Source organism: Cydia fagiglandana, chromosome 20 (genome assembly GCF_963556715.1).
Source record: "Cydia fagiglandana chromosome 20, ilCydFagi1.1, whole genome shotgun sequence".
Classification (NCBI taxonomy): Eukaryota; Metazoa; Arthropoda; class Insecta; order Lepidoptera; family Tortricidae; genus Cydia; species Cydia fagiglandana.
The window spans coordinates 14,202,886-14,225,749 of NC_085951.1; the positions used below are offsets into that span (position 1 = coordinate 14,202,886).

General features: G+C 36.7%; 2 protein-coding genes across 3 annotated transcripts in view; one reads left to right on the forward strand and one right to left on the reverse strand.

Moving 5' to 3' along the window:
- Positions 1-5,008: 5,008 nt before the first annotated feature.
- On the reverse strand, positions 5,009-12,949 carry LOC134674656 (mitochondrial fission process protein 1). 2 transcript variants are annotated; one of them, XR_010099652.1, is made up of 6 exons: positions 12,596-12,949; positions 11,057-11,184; positions 10,690-10,787; positions 8,236-8,442; positions 7,033-7,543; positions 5,009-7,002 (listed from the first exon to the last, which is right to left on the reverse strand). XR_010099652.1 is itself a non-coding variant. In XM_063532775.1 (5 exons), exons 1-4 carry the CDS (start codon positions 12,642-12,644, stop codon positions 8,265-8,267), a joined length of 453 nt encoding a protein of 150 aa, XP_063388845.1. In that variant the 5' UTR covers positions 12,645-12,949; the 3' UTR covers positions 5,009-7,543; positions 8,236-8,264. The 2 variants fall into 2 exon arrangements, 1 of the variants encoding a protein (XP_063388845.1); XM_063532775.1 differs by having other exon boundaries at positions 5,009-7,543.
- Positions 12,950-13,358: 409 nt separating this feature from the next.
- LOC134674657 (prestin) overlaps positions 13,359-22,864 on the forward strand; it is a 53,370-nt gene continuing 43,864 nt past the window's right edge. The window contains exon 1 of the mRNA XM_063532776.1: positions 13,359-13,607. The gene's annotated coding sequence lies outside the window, so the exon portion shown is untranslated. The remainder of the gene's footprint in view (positions 13,608-22,864) is intronic.

The window sequence follows — 22,864 nt, forward strand, 5'->3', positions numbered from 1 at the left end:
TCTGAAACTACATTCAAAACTTAAAGTTTCACAGGCCAGAATTCACCTCCTGAATTATGTGGATGAATGATTGCAAATGGTATTAAGGTTGAGTTATCAGGTTATCACCAATCAGAGTTAGAACTGAGGAAAATCGTGCAGAATGTAAGATAAACTAAAGACGAAATCAACGTTTGTGGCTCTTTGAGATTACTAAAACTGCGACCAGAGCAAGGTATGTCTGACCAGCCCACGACATGTTCGGGGGTGGTTAAAATAACATCCAAAAGATATAGAATAAGGGCTCATTTAGGCGATGCGAGTTTCATTTCCTTGCGGGTTTTGATCGGTCGGTTGAATTGGACATAAGCAACAGTCCGCAATGTAACTTCTTAAAATCGCATGCGAGTTCGCGCGCCGTCTAAAGGATGACGTTAGACCGGGCCGTGGCCGGGCCGGAGCTTCCGGAGCTACTTTTTCTATGGAAAGCACCACGTAATCAGCGATCGGCCGTCGTAGAAAATGACCCAGGCACGGCCCAGTCTAGCATGAGTCGACTTTAAATCAAACCTAAAGGAATAGCGGGAAATACCGGAATAATCCGCTCATCGCTCCTCGCTTGCAGCTCTCTCCCGTATCGCCCGCTATCGCATACACGTTGCGATCGCTCAGTGCCGGCGCAGCCGCGATGATCGATAACCGAGCGCTGCGCACAAGCAGATTGCGCGACGCGGCACACGCGGAAGAGTTAGTGTTAAGAGGTAAGTTTCATGTTTCGTTTTAGTAAGTAAGGCCCATTGGCCTATTTTTAGAGTGAAAATATGTAGTGATAATGGCCCGTAAAACCGGGTTTTTTAAGCCGGTTCAGACCTTATATTGGAGCCTGAAAGGCTAAAATAAATATCCTTATGTTATTTAATTTGTCCAAAAAAGAATGGGCCTAAGGTTAAAAAAAATTATACACAATTTTATTGCTGGCTGTGCATAATTATCTTTGCATGCCTATCGAGTATTTGACGAGATTTTTCAAGGTTAAAAACGACTAGTCTTTCTAAGTTGGCATATTCTCAAGAAATTGGGACGGGTACCGCCGTGACGGGGGGTAGCGTAGGACGCTGCGTAGGTCCGGCGTTAGCCGCGATAGCTGAAGATCCCGGTTCGAATGGGTTATTCCCACTAGTTACCACCAAGTTGTTACCAGTGGTAACTTCTGGGAATATAGTTCCCACCTTTTACCACTGGTAATTACTAACAATATTTTGGTGGTAACTACTGGGAAAAAAACCCACTTTTTATCAGTGGCAACTACTGGGAATAAAAATTCCCAGTAGTTACTACCAAACCGAGTTGGTGATTTTTCCCAGTAGTTACCAGTGGTAAAAGGTGGGAAAAAAACCCAGTAGTTACCACTGGTAACAACTTGGTGGTAACCCGTTCGAATCCGGCCTCCTTGACTGGAGGGTTTTAGGGTTTTTACACTTTTTCTTTAGCACAATGACAATTTATTTCAGTTTATAATTTATTTACAGTAGTGTGACCAGGTACAAACACTTTATAATTATTGATAGCATTTTATAAATCGTCGGGTGACAAGCAAAAGTCACTAAGTACCACCACAAGTTCATAGCCATAGTGAATCATATTAGTACTTGAAGAAGGTCGATTATTGATTAAATTTTTTTTAGTAATTAGTGACTTTTGTTTGTCACCTGACGAAATATTGACTGCTATTCGGTAAATATTAAATACAATACAGTACGTAATATATACATAGGTATATTACACTTGTGTAAATAAATATGTGGCGTGGTATATTGTAAGTAAAACAAATTTACTGACATTGACATAGTGTTGGCAAACTGTAATTTCACGCCGGACGGAGATTAAATTTATTGTTATATATAAATTATTAAATATCTGGGAGACCGAGCTTTGCTCGGAAAACTTATAAAAACTCAAAAATGCGCGTTTTCCCAGAGATAAGACCAAGCTAGATCGATTTATCGCCCCAGAAAACCCCTATATTATTATAGCAAATTTCATCGATCTCGTTAGAGCCGTTTCCGAGATCACCGAAATATATGTATAGGTACCTGAACTATAGAATTGCTCATTTAAAGGTATTAAATTAGATTACAGTCAGGTATAGTTCGTTTTTTTTAGAATTAGAAAGAACTTGCAAGAAGGTAAGCGATCTTAACATGTCTTTTATATAATTGAAAAATGCTTTTTAAAAATCAAAAACGATTACTTATGAAAGCAGAAGAATACAAATGATCGTATACTTCGAGCAACACCAGCTGCTATTAAGCTTAGAATAAATTTTTAAGTGGAAAAATTACTGTCTTGGGTGAGACTTGAACTCACGGCCTCTGAATCGATACTCCAGGCGCTCTAATAACATTTAATAGCACGTTTCTGCTTGTTAAAAATTAAAATTATTATTGGGTTATTACTGATACGGACTGCAACCCGAATCCAGCTTGTATGTGAACTGTCTGCAGTTGGCGTGCAGTTTCCATACACATTGCAGTCGATTTGCAGTCCGTCTGTATCGGCCCTTATGGACTAGTTCACTACCGACTAGGCTACCGGTCGTTAAAAATATCACACTACACTGCGCTCTTTCCCAAAGTCAAGGTAAGTTTATCAACAATATTATGCAACTCAAGTGCAGCAAGGTTGCACATGCGCATATCAGTCAAGTCTGTATCCGGGCCGAATTAGGAATTAATCGGTATAACCTTGGATTTAAAGTGAATGCCCTAAATGTCAAGAAACGCGATTTTTCAATGTAAAACGATAATTTTTATGGTTCCATACCCAAAGGGTAAAAAAAAACGGGACCTTATTACTAAGACTCCTCTGTCCGTCTGTCTATTCGCCCGTCCGTCTGTCTGTCACCAGCAGCTGTATCTTATGAACCGACAATGCTGAACAACATTAGACTTTCCGGTCGATGCTACATCTATTGTCAAGTAGCAGTACTGATAATTCCGCTACTCGATGCTAGATGTTCTTCCTCGCGTTATCCCGGCATTTCGCCACGGCTCATGAGAGCCTGGGGTCCGCTTGACAACTAATCCCATGATTTGACGTAGGCACTAGTTTTTACGAAAGCGACTGCCATCTGACCTCCCAACCCAGAGGGTAAACTAGGCCTTATTGGGATTAGTCCGGTTTCCTCACGATGTTTTCCTTCACCGAAAAGCGACTGGTAATATCAAATGATATCTCGTACATAAGTTCCGAAAAACTCATTGGTACGAGCCGGGGTTTGAACCCGCGATTTCCAGATTGCAAGTCGCACGCTCTCACCGCTAGGCCACCAGCGCTTCACTCAATTCTAGATGTCAACTATGAAAATAAATAGAAGTTTGGAAGTAATAGTCTTATTACTACCAAAACTGATGTATGGAGAGAGCAATCTATGTATTTTTTCTCTATGCCCGCAGTAACATTTACTCACGTATGATATGATAGATATGAAGGCTTAAGAAAAACCGGGCAAGTGCGAGTCGGACTCGCGCACGAAGGGTTCCGTACCATAATGCAAAAAAAAAAGCAAAAAAACGGTCACCCATCCAAGTACTGACCGCTCCCGACGTTGCTTAACTTTGGTCAAAAATCACGTTTGTTGTATGGGAGCCCCATTTAAATCTTTATTTTATTCTGTTTTTAGTATTTGTTGTTATAGCGGCAACAGAAATACATCATCTGTGAAAATTTGTCTAGCTATCACGGTTCGTGAGATACAGCCTGGTGACAGACAGACGGACGGACGGACGGACAACGAAGTCTTAGTAATAGGGTCCCGTTTTACCCTTTGGGTACGGAACCCTAAAAATCAGAAAATCACAGAGATTTAAATATCATCAGTTATCGCAGTGGCTTGACAGGTTAAATAGCCCGAAACGTAAGCACTCTTGTTTACCCAGCAAACTTTACTGTTTTTCTCTTCATTGAGAAAACATTTTAGTTTTATAATCACACCAGCTCATCAAATAAAATCTAAAATTTCCAATTTCCAACACGAGTAGAAAGAGAACAGATTTTTTTTTCGCAATTTCGGGGTTGGCCCCAGAGATCGGACAGATGGACGTCATTGCTCGCAATAATGTGGACATGACTCCAAATTTGATTAAATAATTAGTCATTTAATTATTTTCATGATTTTTTTACCTGAGATTTAATTTTGTTCCCTAGTCAATAAATACACTTAAATATATTTCTGATATAAAAATATATGGAATTTATTTATTGATAAAAACAAAGAAAGGAATAAACAAACATAATAAAACTTACAAAACTATAGATAAAAAATTTGCCCCAGGTCGCCGTCAACGGGCAAGGTGCCCAGAAGGCTGGCCGTATTTCCCCGCTGTATAGCGATGCTAATACGCTGGGCGAAATAAAAAAATTAGTACCTACCTACAGAAAATTTGGAAAACATTCTGATTATTTTCTTTAATAAATTGACATTATAAAAGAAATTTTTGTGTTATTTATTGATTAGGAATCAAAATTGAACCTGAGGTAAGAAATTAATTAAATGATTAATTATTAAATCATTTTAGGAGTCATGCCCACATTATTGCGAGCAATGACGCAAATTTGTTCGATCTCTGCCCATAGTAAACGTTGCCCTTTGTATTCACCCTTCAGAGTTTGATCAGTGATAACAAAATCACCCTGTATAGATAATTACATTACAATTAGTTAAGTCTTTTCCAGGCATGGTACGATTTATCGACCACATACGCGCCAATATAATGTGCACCTTAGCAATCAGATTTAAAGTTCAAATTATATAACTTTCGGGAAATGTAACTTGTCTTCAAAATAATCATCAAAGCTGGATTAATTGGAATATACATATTTGGATTTTTTGGGAAAACCTTGTAGATTGGTGCGGTTTGGAGAAGGGTTAAACCACTTGTTAATAAAATCCTGCGTCTAAATTGTTTAAAATAACATTGCTATTAATATTTTCGAAGGAGTTTTAGGATCGCAATTAATAACAACAGAATTTAAACAGCACATTTATTAATCAACGGTAACAATACTATAGCTAATTTAAATACTATACCTAGGTGTATATGTATAATTAAATAATATAAGGTGTATTCGAATAATTCCAAATACACTTTAAATAAAACAGAGCATTTAAATGAGATTCGTTCAAAAATGTCAACAAAATATCGGTTATATAATAATATTTAATTTAAGTATGGCTTAACATTTTTGTAATGAATACATAATACCTTTTTTTCATTTACTTAATTTAATAGTTGTTACATTTGATATTTTTTCATCGATTTTATATCTTAACACTTTCGCTGCGACAACTAGTGTATTTTCGTAACTAAACATACTTTGCATGTTTGCAGGGGGTCTTTCGACCCCCTCCCGAGTGTCATGTTCTAACTCAATGCACCTACTATTATTTATTTGTCATGATCTACAAGCGTTTTCTATATATGTTGCAATTTTTACTAATTTTGCGAAATCTAATTGCATTTTCTATTACGTTTTAACAATAACACGCCTACAGATAAAATAGTTCTAGTAGGTGATTGACAGATTATACATTTGATTTTCTTTATATGCAAATTCTATTTTTTTACATGTCGCATATTGTTGATAATTTTAATAAATGTTTGCGAAGACGTATCAAAACTATTTAAAAATATTTGGAATATTATATGTTTTATTTTAGTTAAATACTTGTAGTTTTTATTTTAATGGCATTTTGGAAAAGACGTGTAAGAAAAATGTTCCTCATAATATTAAAATTACTAACATATTGTTAAGCCACCTCTATGATCTTGTAGAAAATCAAATGCATACTGTATACAAACTGTATGCCAATCGCAAACTATACCTGACGCATCTATGATATATGGATCCTATGAGTTGCTCATAGCCTTTGGACAAGTATAAAGCAGTAACAGCTGCTCCATATTATAATAAAATAAAAATAAATTAATAATAAATAAATAAATAAAGGAGATACAATAAATAAATTAAAAATAAAATAAAAACACGATTGCTGTTTTTTATTGTGACGTCACATAGCCTATGTCACCCGGGATGACGTAAGGATTCCAACGCTATATTATACATCTAAATCCGAAGTCACAAACATGAACGCTGAAAATAATACACTCCTTTTTTTAGGCAGTTGTGTAAAAAATAACTGTCAGTCATAGGGACCATCATTGGCGCGCCAGGTTATAGGGCCACCTCACACTATTATAGCGTCTTCCGAGAGTCGGCGTCTAACTCTATGGCTGCTGCTCGACGCAACGATAGCGCTGACTATAGTCCTTTTTTTTAGCATTAGAAAGAACCCCACAGAAGCAAGCGTACAGTTTTTATCAGGCTCTTTAAGTGTTAATAATTATTTAATTATCTAATGTAGCAGGTGAATACATATAACCGTTAATTGTTACCGCTAAAAGTGCCGGATTTGGAGCCACAAGCTTACTTCTGCGAAGTTCTTTCTAATGCTAAAAAAAACAAACTATAGACGCCGACGCTCAAAAGACGCTAGTGTGGGGTGCAGAGGTAACCAACGAGCTTAGAGATTACAAAAATAATTCGAATAATGTCAAATAGCAACATACATTTCACAAGCGTGTCAAATCCTATGGAATTATCAAAATTATCACAGCAATTACTAATAGAGAGCTTAGGGGAACACTCAGTCATAAATATGCCAATTTGCTTTAAAGGGAACTCCTTTGATTTCCCTGTAAAAGGTAAGTTTAAGACTCTTTGATTAGATGTAAGACAAAATTTTAGTTTCATCGAAATTGCTAATACAATACTGACAGGAGTTTTTTTACGAATGTGTTAAACTCTTGAGATTTTGTAATAGTAACATCTAACATTTGTATTATAGCTCGATGATTAAATAAATAGTCTATTTTGTAGAGATGCACCGGTTATCCGGTTACTATCCGGTATCCGGCCTATCCGGCCATTATTTTACTATCTGGCCGGATACCGGATAGTGACCTTCTATCCGGCCGGATACCGGATAGTGACCTTCTATCCGGCCGGATACCGGATAATAACATTGCTTGATTTCGGAGTAAACAAATTGGATTTAAGAAACAGACACGGTCATAATCGTACTGAATTATTATTGTAAAACAATTTAATCATTCCACTGACTTGCACGCGCACTCATTTCAAACCTAGAAATGAGTCCTCGCGAACGTTTACTAGGAAACAGGTCAAACCTGCAGAATGCGCACCTGAAAAACCGCCGGCCGAATATCCGGCAGCCGGATACCGGATATTAGGCCGTGTCCAGGCCGGATATCCGGTATCCGGCCAAACAACTATCCGTTGCATCTCTACTATATTGTGTACGGCGTTGAATTTTATAAAGCGCGGACTAAAATCTGTAACCTAAGCTTTTAAGCAATTCCTAGTGCGTGTCTAAATGCATTTTATTCTACATCTATCATCAGTTTTAAATCTAATCTTATTATCACTATCATTTTTGTTATTTAACAGATCTAATCTGCAGTTCTGATGTTTTCTTGTGATGCTGAAATTAAATTAACTGTTTTTAGGGTTACCTCAAAAGAAAAAACGGAACCCTTATGGGATGACTTGTGCGTCGTCTGTCTGACTGACCGTCTGTCTGTCCGTCTGTCACAGCCTATTTTCCCCAGACGTACTGGAGCTATTAAGTTGAAATTAGATACACATATGTAAATTCGTGACCCGAAGACGGACATCTAACGTAAACAAATGAATTTTAAACATGGAGGCCACTTTTGTGGGGTAAATGAGAAAATTAATAAATAATGTTTATTGAACTATATCGTGTTACATATCAAATGAAAGAGCTCATTTTGAGAATGTCAAATATATATTTTTTGTGACTTTTGCCAAAAAAATTACCATTTACCCCCTGTATCTCCAAAACTACTGGGTCTAAAATTTAGAAAAAAATACAAAATAGGTTTATTTATTTTGAAAAAAAAAAACCTATTAGCAATGTGCAGTCAAGCGTGAGTCGGACTAATTACTTAGTTTTTGATCCGACCCCTACAGGTTTTTTAAAGCCATTTCACTCGAGTTTCACATAAAAAAATACATTAAAAATTGGGTAATATACGGAACCCTTGGAACTTGAGTCCAACTCGCACTTGGCCGGTTTTTTGAGTTATGATTCAAAATTCCATGCGTACCAAGGGTTTCCTTAAATACGTCATTTTAATAAAATATAGTTACCTGACTGAATAGTAAGTAGACTGTGTAGTTTAAGGGTGGTGTCCAAAGATAAGTCTGTATGTGACATTCATGAACAAGGAGACAGCCCGGTCGATCGGAGTAACTATTATTGGGATGCAGGCCAGACCGACCGCGACGGGGGCGAACCGCTGCACCGCCGGAGTCACCGGTCTACCTTTCAGTGCTCGGCCTGTGTAGAAGACGATCCTGAAAAAACAATATTTTTTTTTAATCCGGCCTAGTACGAGTCGGATCGCGCACGAAGGGTTCAGCCGGCCTAGCCAAGGTTACAATCGCTATCGCTTCGGCAACTAAAAGCATTATGTCTCTCTATCACTCTTCTATATTAGGGTGACGTGACGGTGACAGTTGCGTTTCGATCGCTACGGAGCGTAAGCGATTGGCACCTTGGCTACGCGGCCTGTACCATTACGCAAAAAACGGCAAAAAAATCACGTTTGTTGTATGGGAGCCCCACTTAAATGTTTATTATATTCTGTTTTTAGTATTTGTTGTTATAGCGGCAACAGAAATACATCATCTGTGAAAATTTCAACTGTCTAGCTATCACGGTTCATGAGTTACAGCCTGGTGACAGACGGACGGACAGCGGAGTCTTAGTAATCCCGTTTTTACCCTTTGGGTACGGAACCCTAAAAATGAATTGACTCTGCTTGTATACAATACAATACAATACTCTTTATTGCACACCTCACATACACGTAGTTTACAATAAATGGACAATAACATAAACAAAGACAATAGAGGTAACAACAGGCGGTCTTATCGCTTAAGAGCGATCTCTTCCAGACAACCTTTGGGTATCGGAGACATAAGAATTAGAATATACGGTAGGTGGCGCAAAGAAAAAATATGAAAAGTGGAATTGAATATAACTAAACAACACAAAACATTACTATAGATAAACATACTTAAATACTTATAACCATAAACATACATAGACATACATAAAAAGTATATATTAAATAAAGAAACAACAGTGTCAATATTATAAAAATGAAAAACTAAGGTAGGGAAAGATAGTATTCCTTAAGGTTTGATTTGAAGGAGGTAATAGATTGAGAACGTTTTAAATTAACTCGACAGGGAGGGATAGGGTTTGCACAACGGACCCAAAATGTATGGGAAGATCCGCGGATCCGGATCCAGATCCGGATAATTTCATACATATCGGATCCGGATTGCAAACCCTAGGGAGGGAGTTCCATAGTCGAATGGCCCGAAAAGTAAATGAGCAATTATAAAATTTGGAAGAGGAAGATGGCACAGATAGGAGCAAATTTTGAGAGGATCTAAGAGAATTAACATAAGGGAAACGTTCCTTGAGATAGCGGGGAGTTGCAGGATTAAAAAGTATAGAATAAAGAAAAGAAAGTATGTGAGAGTTATGACAATGACGGATAGGGAGCCACTTGAGTTGGGATCGGAAACTGGAAATATGGTCATATTTGCGTAACCCGAATATGAACCGTATGCAGACATTTTGAATGCGCTCAAGTTTATTGAGTTGCTCCTCGGTAAGGTCGAGATAGGAGATATCAGCATAATCAAGAATGGGGAGAAGTAACGTTTGAGCAAGCGCAATTTTAGTAGGTATAGGCAGAAAATTACTAAGTCGCCTGAGAGACCCTATAGCGGCAAACATCTTCCTGCTCACTTCACTCACTTGAGGTACCCAACATAGAGAGCGATCCATAACAACGCCAAGATTTCTCACTTGTATCTGTATCTGATATCCCTCTCTAAGGGATAAGTTCGATATTTGAGTCTTTGTGTATTCTGTACCTACAATAAATACATATATTACCTCTAAAACCCGCATTGCTGACGTAGGCGGGAAAACCGCTAAGCTCAAATGGGACTGGGCCGGTCACGTCTACCGCATGCATCCGGAGAGGTGGGCTAGCTTACCCACCAAGTGGATGCCGGTAGAGGGACGTGGCCGCGGCAGGCCTAAACGGAGATGGCGGGATGACCTGGACAGCTTACTGACTGGCCGGAGGAAACACCAAATCGGGAGTCGTGGAAAGGGGAGGGGCCTTTGCCCAGCAGTGGGAGACTCAAATAGTCCTTCTTCCTTCTTCCTCACGCTATCCCGGCATTTTGCCACGGCTCATGGGAGCCTGGGGTCCGCTTGACAACTAATCCCAAGAATAAGAAGGCACTAGTTTTTACGAAAGCGACTGCCATCTGACCTTCCAACCCTGAGGAGAAACTAGGCCTTATTGGGATTAGTCCGGATCCCTCACGATGTTTTCCTTCACCGAAAAGCAACTGGTAAATATCAAATGATATTTCGTACATAAGTTCCGAAAAAGTCATTGGTATTGGTACGAGCCGGGGTTTGAGCCCGCGACCTCCGCATTGAAAGTCGCACGCTCTTACCGCTAGGCCACCAGCGCTCATAAATAAGCTAGTAAGAAAAAACATTACCTGTTGATAGTGATTCCGGGTATGACAATGGAGGCCAGGGTCTGCCAGATGAGGGCGTCGCCGGTGCTGAGTATCACGCTTGTGATGCTGCCCTCCCTCTGAAAAATAGAATCAAGACTCCATCAACGTGCACACTAGCGCCACTACTACTAAATAATCGTGATTATTTAAATTTAACCAAATATATTTAAAAAAGAGGGCCACTACATACTGTATTTTGTATTTTAGTACCTTTTGAATACATCAAACTAGTTTTTGTGTTGCTGTATCTATGCGTCCAAAGTTAAAATGGCCGTTTTTATTTTGATTTCAAACATAAAAACTAGTTTGACGTATTATAGTGGTAGACGGACTATAGTGTGATTACCCATAACGTCTTCAAACTCTTGTCAGCAGTGTCAGCGAGCACATAAGCCCCGGCCACCTTGTAGCTGAAGTTCACCGCATTCCTGGAGATCACTGGCCTGAGCGCCTCGCCTACTTCGTTGGCGTAGCCTGCAACATGAATCTGTTCAGTGACTATTACATCACCAGGGATGAACAGTGAGTAATCCACATGTGTCTGTTTGTGTGTCATTGTTGCTTTACAACAGTCACTGTGCCACCGGGCTCAAGAAATAAAATGATGATGATGATGATGACATCCTGTTATCCCTCATCAGGGACATAGGGCTCTCAGAAGGGATTTCCATTCTTCGCGGTCCAGCGCGGCCTCTTTTAGCTCCGCCCAGCCGAGGCCAACTGATGCCGCCTCTTTTTCCACTGTGCGTGTGTGCAAGAAATAAAATAAATAAATAAATAAAAATAGCCTTTGATACTGAAGTTTTGTAACATTAATACTCTATCTACTTAAAAATATACCTTATCACTATACTATTATATATATTACTATTTACTATTTTCTAGTTTGGGCTCAATACAAAGCATAATTAATTGTGTAGCTTAACTTCAAACTCGGGTAAATCCATTCAACCGCCTCAGCCAATATCTACCCTATTACCTTTTCGTAATACAAAAATCGCATATTCTGACAGACGGATTTACTTGAGTTTGAAGTTAAGCAACTCAATTAAGAGTTACATTAATTGCCGCAACAAACATGTAATTGTATTATAAGCACTCTATATGTAATATTTTACTATAAATAATTGTGTAAGTACATAAAATTTCTTCACTAGTCCGAATTTAATTGTTTGGCCCTTCGGGCATATGAATAGGGTTGCCAGATCGAAATTATCGGGAGACATGAGAAATTTTTCGGGATTTTGGGACTTAAGTCGGGAAAAATAAAAACATTCAAATTAAAGTAATTGGAGCATTCCATGAAATTGTCTACCGTTGTCCCGTACAAACGCGAAGTTTTTGAAGATTTAAAGTTTCCTTTTCTATGACAAATGGTCAAAAATATGCACAGAAATATAATCGCCTGCTTTAAATGTCGAAAAAAAAGTTGCAACTCAGGAAATAAAATGCGTTTGTACGGGACAGCCCGTAAATGCTCCAATTGTATTAAAAACAACGATATTTTACATTATTGGCACTACGTCAGCTCGCTCGCTCGACGACAGTTCGGAGCTTGAAATTATTGTTTTAAAACGTGAAGCTGTTTTTCGGGACAGTTTACACTTTGTCGGGAATCGGGAACACATGCTAAAAATCGGGAGAATCCCGCCAAATCCCGACCATCTGGCAACCCTACATATGAAGTCAATTAAAATTGCTATTGAATTAATAACTTTAAAATTGACGTTGACTGTACACTTTGCATCACAACTTTGAATTACTTCTAAACTAATATAGTTACTATTGAGAATACATTAAAATTGTAGATATCTAATCTTTGACTGTCTACAAAAACAATTAAGTATAGGTATACTATAAAACTCGAAGGAAAGTGGAAACTTACCTAAATACCGCACTTTGGTATCGCGGAAAAAGTCCCTATTATAAACCATACTTAAATGGTATTATATCAGGACCAAATCAACTTCCGTCGTGCCCCCGAGGCGGCCTGGACTAGTTCAATTCATTGACAACCTTCAAGGCTGTCTCATACATTAATTTATTTATTATTAAGATCATTTACGCTAACAGATGTTAGGTAACAGTTTTCAATCCATATTTGGCTTTTAGACAATTTCCTTTTGGAGTTTTATGTAAAGAAAGGATTAGGGTTGAGTATGTGATTGTTTTGATACGGGTTTAAGTGAAATATGTTACATATTTTGTAATTTTGAGACTAATCTTCTAATCTTTTTGAATTTTGATAAATGACTGCTGTCATTTTCAATCAGAAAATATCACATCTGAATAAACTATTTTAAATAAATAATTCAGCCAATCAATAACAATAAAATAAACTCTAACACTAACGCAATAGGGTGTAATTTATAGTAACGTATTGTCAGATAATAAATGTAACTAGCGGCCAATAGCCCGTGTGTCAATTTAACATAATGGCCTTGCCATATCATAAAAAAATACGGTCAATTGCTCAATAATATTTCTATATTTTTAAACAAATATTTACATGTGAATTTAATTATTCACATCCCTATTAATATACCCATTATACCTAGATGTTTTTAGAATGAATAAACTACAATCGGTTTTAAGCGAGAAATGAATGAGTAGTGCACCTATTCGTAGTAGCGCAGCAATGTTTTGCAAAGTCAAAAACAGCTGTTTGTGCGCCCTTGACGGAGGTGCTTGTGTGACAATGACTTAGGTTATGTTATTAATTTGCAAAATACAATCAAATTACTAATGGATATATAATAAAATAACTACTAGTGCTAGTGAAAATAAGTGTTCTTTAAAATTAGTTCTGTGCGTATACAGTCATGGTCATTCATCCATCATTTATTTATTAAGTTTGCGGTATTTTGCGTTTCAAACCATTCAATTTCATTTCTATGGTGAGTCTTCCGTATTTTCTGTTGCAAGTACCACCTTAACCATTAACCACTTGGTTCAAACGTTATATATAATTTAATAGCATGTAACTATAACATTTTCCGATTTAGTTAAAATTATAATTTATTACAAGCATGATTTGCTTCCCCATAAAATTAATATCAATATTTATTTTACCACTTTTAACGTTTTTGTGGAAGTTTTAAATGGAACATTTCTTAACTTTTAACAGTTTTAACTTCAGTATATCCAAGCAGTAGGTATCTAGTGATGGCCAAAGTTGATAACGTTATCGATAATCTCGATATATTTAAGTCCCTAACAATAAAAATAAACTTTAATTGTTAATCAGCTTACAGTAGATTATGTCAAGTGTATGTATGGGTGATACCTATATTCCATCTGTCCAATATCTTTGTCCAATATGCATCTCACATTTTGCTTAATGACAGAGTGAGATGGAATGACTTTGGACAGGTGAAATATCAGAACACCACCCTAAAGACACATGTTAAATTAAATAATACTTTAACCATTTCCGAAATTATCATTATAGTTTTGATATGTTAAGTGTAATTCAATATAGTATTACTGCAATCTTCTATCGCCAGAGTGCAGCATTAGCACAAACTGTAAACTCTATCATATACACTCTATTCCATAAACAGGTGAGGCGGGCCGTGTGCTTGTTGGCCATTAATGCAGTATTAAAAAAAAGTTTAAATCTTGTGTTTACACGTCCCTGTCACGTGTTGTGCGCTGCACACAGAACACCGCCTCTAGAAACCTAATACAGTGGAACCTGGATAATTGCAATCTCAAGGGACCGGCCAATTTTTGTCAATTAACCAGGTTTTTCATTTAAGCAGGTCGTGTCAATTAACGAGGTTCAAAAAATCGTTGTGTCAATTATAGAGGTTTTCATTAATAGAGGTTGCGTTCTGACAAATTTCTTTTATGGAGGTGCAAATGCAAATAACCATTTTAAGTAGATTTACACGCTTACACGCTTAGATTTACGCATTCTATATATTGCTTCCGTCTATACTTGCACCTTTACACTACATTAATTACCACTTTATTTTCTTATCATTTGGGTTTAAAAAATTCCCTTGAATTGTAGAAGAAAGTTTTATTTGAATGTAAAAAGCATACTTTGTTTTTTATTGATCAAAACTATTTCACCTACTACAGGCTGTGATAGATACCCAATAAATAAATTAAATTCTGGATGGAGATATAAATAAAATGATCATTGCTATTAAAATATTGTTTCTGCTGTATACAACTACATTATTTCAATTACAGAGGTAATAAGCAAGACACGTTTCAATAATAGAGGTAAAAACAAGAGCAAAAATAACGGATTTTTTTAGCACAGTGTCAATTATAGAGGTCTTAAGTTGCGATGCGGTCAATTATAGAGGCAAAATTACGAAAAGCACTAAAATCTACATTGCAATTATAGAGGTTCCAAAATTTCAATTATAGAGGCCTTTTGGTCTCAAGGGACTGGGACCGGACTTTTGGTTGCAATTATTAAGGTTTTCCATTTATCCAGGTGCCAATTAACCAGGTTTCACTGTATTGGCCATTTTGTTCCCGACGCAAATCACCAAACTGTGAGGTGCGGGAGGGGTGCTCACGGCGTTGCGATTGGTCGTTTCAAACATGGCGCGCTGATACGTGTAAGCGTAGGGATGGGACATGTTCATTACAGCTAGTGGGTACTGCTACTAGTGGTAGTGATGCCGAAATTTATTGTGGTAAAATTGTTACCAATTTAGTATACTTAGAGTAAACTTACTTAATAATTATATTGAATAATTTAATATTTCATTAAGTAATTTAACAATGTACCTGAAAATTTTACTTAACATATTAGGGCATTTCTGTTTAAAGTACCCAGAACTTGAATTTTAAAGTTTAGAAATTTTATATTATTTCCACTCAGAATCGCAATCTCTTTCGATACGAGAAAAAAAGTGTCGCCAAAATATCATTTTTTTTTTGTCCCTTTTATTAAGGTCATAGAAGATTGTATTGAAAACATATTCAAATGGACCAATAACATATGCCTATTACAAATCAACTCCGAGTTCTCTCGCACTTCTTTGAAGTTCATCACCAGGTCCATCTCGTGACATGAGACCTAACTGCTCACCTAGAGGATTCTAAAAAACCCATACAACATATGTCTATCACAAACCAACACCGAGTTCCCTCGCACTTCTTTGAAGTTCATCATCAGGTCAATCTCGTGACATGAGACCTAACTGCTCACCTAGAGGATTCTAAAAAACCCATACAACATATGTCTATTACAAACCAACACCGAGTTCCCTCGCACGTCTTTCATCATCAGGTCCATCTTATAACATGCGGCTCCGCTGGCCTAGAGGATTCTAAAAACATATTACCTACATATTATGTCTAAAATGGTACAATACGGCATGACGAAGCACGAAGTTTCCGCAACTGACGAAACCATCATCGTCACAACACTAGTCGAAAGGGAAAGCACATTGCATTTTCAAGTTGACGAAAAGGGACGGACTACTGCGCCTCTGCTTAGTGACCAGTATAAAATGAACCCCGCGGACAAGAAACATTATTCAATGAAATAATGAATTTTACTTTCCAGTGGGATGTTATTCCATCTGTTTTGTAAGTAGAAGTCTTAGATGACTTGCCACACCATTTTATGCTGCAATATCCCATGATTTCCCAATGAATTAAATAGTTTACGATTTATTTTCTGAGACTCGTGCACACTGCTAACAGGTCGTAATCTTGGGCGCAACTGATCGGAGTGGCGCGCGAGCAATCTTATATTTGACCTATACACCATACGTGCGGTGACCGCGAGTCGTCCTATAAGCTCGGTCTATAGGGGTTGGTCTGTGGCGCTGCAACAACGAACAACATTGTTGATCTCCCATCAGTCCCACAGTTGCATTTAGATCGGAATTTCTCATAGAACATATACAGCAAGTAGGTATATAGGTATCCAGGTATAACAAATTAACTCGTAAATTCAACCAGATTTTGTAATTTTACATGCTTTATTTATTATTTAAAAAAAACTCGCGAAAAAACAAACGTCGTATAACCGAAGACCCATATGTTGATCTAACATTAATTCCGTCTTCTATTTGCTCAATGGTAGCAAGTTTTTAATTTTTAAACACTGCTCAGACTAAACTCCTAAAACTTCGGAAAAAACCCTTATAATTATTTCAATGCGATGTGTGAGTGTGATTCATATCTCAAATACTTAATGCGAAATGACCGCGAATAACCTGCTCGTATTTTTTATTCATTTTGCAACGACTGCTTTTTGCATGACGTATTAAGAGGTACATATCATGTTGAGAATTATAGCCACGCAAGCCTTTGTAAGAATATTATTATAAATGAAATTATTTTAAAACTGCCAAATGCAGCGTACTTTGCTTGTGGAGCACAGTTTTCATTGACTTATGATCTCTAAGGTTTGCGCAAAAGCTCTACGGACTTAAAATGAAACGAAAAAAGTCCAGTTAACATTTATAGCAAGCAATGTACGTAGCTAACGTTGTAATTAATATAAGATATAAACAACATATAATCTCAAGTTTATCTGAAATCCTTTTGCGTACGTATTATTTGCTTATGTATTTCACAACACATGAAGTGTGGATAATGTACATTATATCTCGTAAAACTAGGACTAAAGATACACTATAATAAATTAATAAACAACAGATTACTTAGACCCACTATCGTACACTCAACAGTTTATCTGTTTGCAAGAGCCAGACTGTCATGTCATAAGCCTATTAAAATCATGTATAAATCCTACATTCATGTTTACCTACTCATAAAATGAATCTTGTACGCAAACATGAAAATTGTCTGGTTAACTTAATCGTAATATTTAAAATACAAGACAGCACAATACGATTAAGTAAGTATAATTTTTTAGGTATTAAATAACTTCGTCTTATGTCGGACACTAAATACAATGCAAATCGTATAGGATATACGAAATCAGTGAAATCACAAAATACAAAATTACGAAATCGAAGAAACGATGCCTGATCTTGAGTTTCCTTACACCTTATACCCATAGAATTACGAGTACCTATAACAAGAAAGCGTAAAATTAAATTAAATTTCCTAGTGCTCCTAATGAATAGTTTTGCGAGTTGTCAGATTGCAACTGTATCTGATTCCAGTAGAATATCGTATTGTGGTGACAGCGTAAATTGATATGTGATCCCTTTCAACAGGAATGGTATCGCACACTTGCCTTTTACCGGCGATACATTTACATTTCTTCAAGAAAAACATTCCACCAATTTTTCATTAGCTAGTCAGCCTAAATTGTCAACTTATTGTTCATTGAATAGATATTACCTTCACTTTTGTTTTACTTGGACTAACACGCGAAATTATCATCTGTTTATTTTAATTAATTGGTAAGATTTATATCAGCATCGTCAGATCGCCACAAAAAGTCGTTGTTTGCTAATATGGCACTAAAGAAGTATCCTAACCAAGCAAGGAAATGAAAGGCCAGCGAACATTTTGATATCATTTTATTTTAACAGATAATTATGACTGTTATAGTAATGTGTATATAGACATATCAAACGGTCATTTATTCGGTCTGGACAGAAAATCATGGACGTAGCTTAAACAGTACTTCTTGGAAATCTTGGAATATTGAAATGTACATATTGGTGATGCAACATTTATGACATGGATTTGCATACGCTTAACATTATTGCAATCTTGTTATGAAACATGCTATAAATTAAACAGTGTTGTTATATCAATATTGCTACCGAGTTATTAAATCGCCAATTTGAAGATGTGACTAGGTTAGTGTAGTTCACACTTTATGCCACGTTAATTAGGCTCAAATTGCTATGTAATCTTAAATGATCATATTCGTACAAGTGCAAGTTGATACACATATAAGCTGTACTGTATAGACATATAGGATAGGTAGTTTTTAACGCCTAGATGTGATAATTTACGGAAACGCTTGTGTCAACCAATGTGTTAATTTCTTGGTATCAAAATAAATATCTTTCGTACATGGATAGATTAGATAGGCTAATAGTTGCCTGTTAATATTTACTCCTAAAAGACGTTATATCTTCAATAAAAGTTTTATAATAATTCTTATTTAAATAAATATTTATTACTTAATATTCTTCTTCCTCGCGTTATTCCGGCATTTTGCCACGGCTCATGGAAGCCTGGGGTCCGCTTGACAACTAAACCCAAGAATTGACGTAGGCACTAGTTTTTACGAAAGCGACTGCCATCTGACCTTCCAACCCAGAGGGGAAGCTAGGCCTTACTAGGATTAGTCCAGTTTCCTCACGATGTTTTCTTTTACCGAACAGGAATTAATCAATATTTATCGATAAAAACAAAGAAAGAAATAAACAAACATAATAAAACTTACAAAACTATAGATAAAACATTTGCCCCAGGTCGCCGTCAACGGGCAAGGTGCCCAGAAGGCTGGCCGTATTTCCCCGCTGTATAGCGATGCTAATACGCTGGGCGAAATAGTGGCTAGCCCTCTGGCCCCTGTTTCACCAACGTGACAGGTGCGACGAATTGTAAAATCACTGTTGCTGACGTCACAGGCATCCATGGGCTACGCTTACCACTTACCATCGGGCGGGCCGTATTCCTGTTTGCCACCATCATTGTATTTAAAAAAAAAACTTTATGATATCGGAAAAAAACGGATATTTCTCTTGCTAAGTTTATGACAATTGTCACAGGAAACACTACAATTGTCACGAAATTCCGACATATAACTCATTACCTGTCAAGAATTACCTACAATTCCTCTAAATCTTTGACAATTGTCAGAAACTTGGCAGGAAAAATATCTGTTTTTTTTCCGATATAATAAAGTTTTTTAAAATAATACAATGATGGTGGCAAACAGGAATACGGCCCGCCCGATGGTAAGTGGTAATCGTAGCCCATGGATGCCTGTGACGTCAGCAACAGTGATTTTACAATTCGTCGCACCTGTCACCGATGTGAAATTGGGGCCTGGTCACCAGAAGCCTCTATTAAGCGCGCCGACAAGTCTTTGTACAGTCGACGCGCACTTTGCCCCCACGGCCCCAAAGTTTCGACACCAAACGCCGCAAATATGTAGCTGCTTCCCAGAGCGGCATATTTGCGGCGCTTGAGGCTTTCGGCTGAGGAAGCCGCAGCGCCAGCAGAATCTTTGGTGCTTGGAACATGGGACGGTGCCAGGATATCAACGCAAGTAGCGTCCCAAACTAGCGGCCGACCCATGCTCCAAGGCACCAGTGTCATTCCGTCGGGTCTGGCCAGACCGCTGGGCTCGAGGACTGCAGGTACTTTGGCACTAACAAGAGCCCGACGGAGGACATCATTTATACTGGCATGGCGGGGGATCCTGCCAGCGCTTCGAGCACATGAGACGCCATGGTGGCCAAGAATGTCCACCGTGGTGCCACATTGACAGCGATGTGGCTGATTGGTAGATGCCCCTAAACGTAAGCTAGCTAATATTATACCCAATAATTACCACTCTGCCGTAGCATAATCAACAAAAACAATAGAATTACCGCTTCTAACGCGAAATGCGAGACGTTGCTAAGATATAACTGTCACTTTCCAATGCTCTATAATTAGTACACAAGGGCAATGTCGCTGCCATTGAGCCTAATATTGTCCGCGACGGTTGCTGTCCATTGAATACACATTACACATTATTTATTTTATAAGTCTAATTTACGAGTACATATATATTTTTCAACGACAGTTCTAGCTAATTGTCCTAAAGATTCCTAAGCGTATAAGGTTATGTGTTACGGTGGAACCGCTATGGTTTTCTCAAATGATACTTGACATTGGCAGTGACCTCTCGCACTAATCTTTAAAGCGCTGAGATAAAATGTAACGTTTGACTCTACATTAATAACAACGATAACGTAGTTTTTATAACAATCATTTCTGATACTTCTTACACTGACTTGACTAATATTTTATTTTATTTTTATTTGAATATTGTAATAACTTTAAATCATTCTCTTAATTGTGTTCGTGATTTTTTTTAAATTGTGTTACATTTTTATTTTACAGCGTCCTTGACTTTTCTTAAACATTTTCGTCCTGCTTACGATTTTCTGAAAATAGAAGAAGATATTAGTCTGAGTGCGTATACTACAATACAATTCGAGGAAATCTGATGTTATTGTACTTTTCAATTTCTGTACTTCTGTAGTGGCTTTTTTGAATTTGACATACTTAACCGTTTGATTAAAATGATACCTTAATAAGTAAAGTTTCCATTTATCAGACGTCATTAAGTTATTGCCATTGATAATATAATTTATGACGCGACGTTTCATCATTTGATCTTATGCCCGGAATGTTACTAGTTACATTGAAGTAAGATTGTCATTGAAAATAATTTACCTAATAAACATTATGATCAAACTCAATAACACTAAACCCTAAATAATGAATAATGATATAGGTACATCTGTTTTTATTAGGCTTACCACTGTTAAAAAAGTAGGCAAATTTGTATTTAAAGGCTCAAAATAACATTATTAAGTCCTTAAGTCAACATAAAAATATTTCTGCTAATTATGCTATTATACACCAAGGTCAGATATATGTGGCTATTACAGTAATGTCCTAGTGCACGTGCTAATTTGGTCTCGTATTTTCCTTGTAGACATAGTAACTGATCTTACTAGTCCTCTAGCGCATTAAGATATTCGTACATAAAGAGTATCGTTTTTTTTAAGCAGTACGGGTGACAAAGAACTGAAATGCCTTTGAGTATGATATTCTGAAATAGATAGTAGACGTTGCTAAGGTAGGTAGCATAGCATGTTGTAGTTTTAATTTTACGGAAGACAATTTCCTTATACATACATACAGATATTTTTTATCTAAGTTGCTCAGATTAACATAGTATTGCTAGTGTAAAGAAATAATATCATGATGAGATAAGTCTATCATATGTCCTAATCCTAATATTATAAATCGCCTTTCAAGTCCTTCAAAATATCTTAAATTTAATATTGTGTGTTGTTGTGTTGAGGTTCCTTGGTATATATTATATTTAACTATTAGTCCACACCAAATAACAATTTTTTCTTCATTAAATGTTTCAATAATAAATATTTTTATCGTTGTTGGATTTTAAATGTTTTTTCTGAATTTCAATGACCAAGAAATGCCAGTTGAGTAAGTAGGTATTGTTTGTAAAGCGACTTCACAAAGAAATATGGTTCATTCATTCATTTAATTGTGCATCTGTTCCTACAGCTGCACAACAACAACAACAATTTACTAACTAATTACTATTAACAATATAAATTGGCATCAGATCAAGTGATAGCATCTCATCATAATAATCAGCCAAACCGCAAAAAATGGTTCTTGAGAAAAAATACCGAACAGGTTTTGAGCGTTTTAGGTTGTAACTGGATGCATTTTTTGCCAATAATTAATCGGAATATTCAAATTATAATTATATTGACTTCTTTAGAGAATCTAAGTAAATAAGAAATAAAAAGCACAGAACCTTAAAACTATACAACTTATTTCCTTGAAAGATTAATATGTATATATAGCTTTATCATGAGGCAAATCTGTCCCTGTTATCGATACTTCAACTTGCCGATATGAAGATTGCAAAAACGTCAGATCATATTGACAGTACACGGTTACCGTTCGATAAGGCGGGACGTGGGGCATCACTACTCGGTCCCATTATTCGCGCGCTTTTTTTTTAAGTTTATTTTTTGTTCAAGTTCGTATATACGTTACAGTTTTTTAAATAACTAACACAGTTATTGTTTTAGAAATTTGTATTTATGTTTTAAATAATTAATGACACTTAAATACTTATTACAATTTCATATGTGTTAAATTATGATGCCACAGTGGAAATAATGCCTTATTATTATTTTCATTAGGCATTATAATCTTCATTAGACATTCTAATTCAATAAGTACAACATTTGAAAATGGAATTAGTGAAGTGAATGCATTAGGTCTTGCAAAATCCGTGCCCTAAAATTGAAAACCTGTTCAAGTGAAGGCTGAGTTTGGAAAGAAATCCGAAAAAGACCGAAGTGTAATATGTATTTAAAAATCTTTATCCTTATAGTAGAGGTGATCTCACTTGCAAGGTGGTAATCCCCATACATACAGATACAGAGTGGTCAATATTTGTCCTAAATTG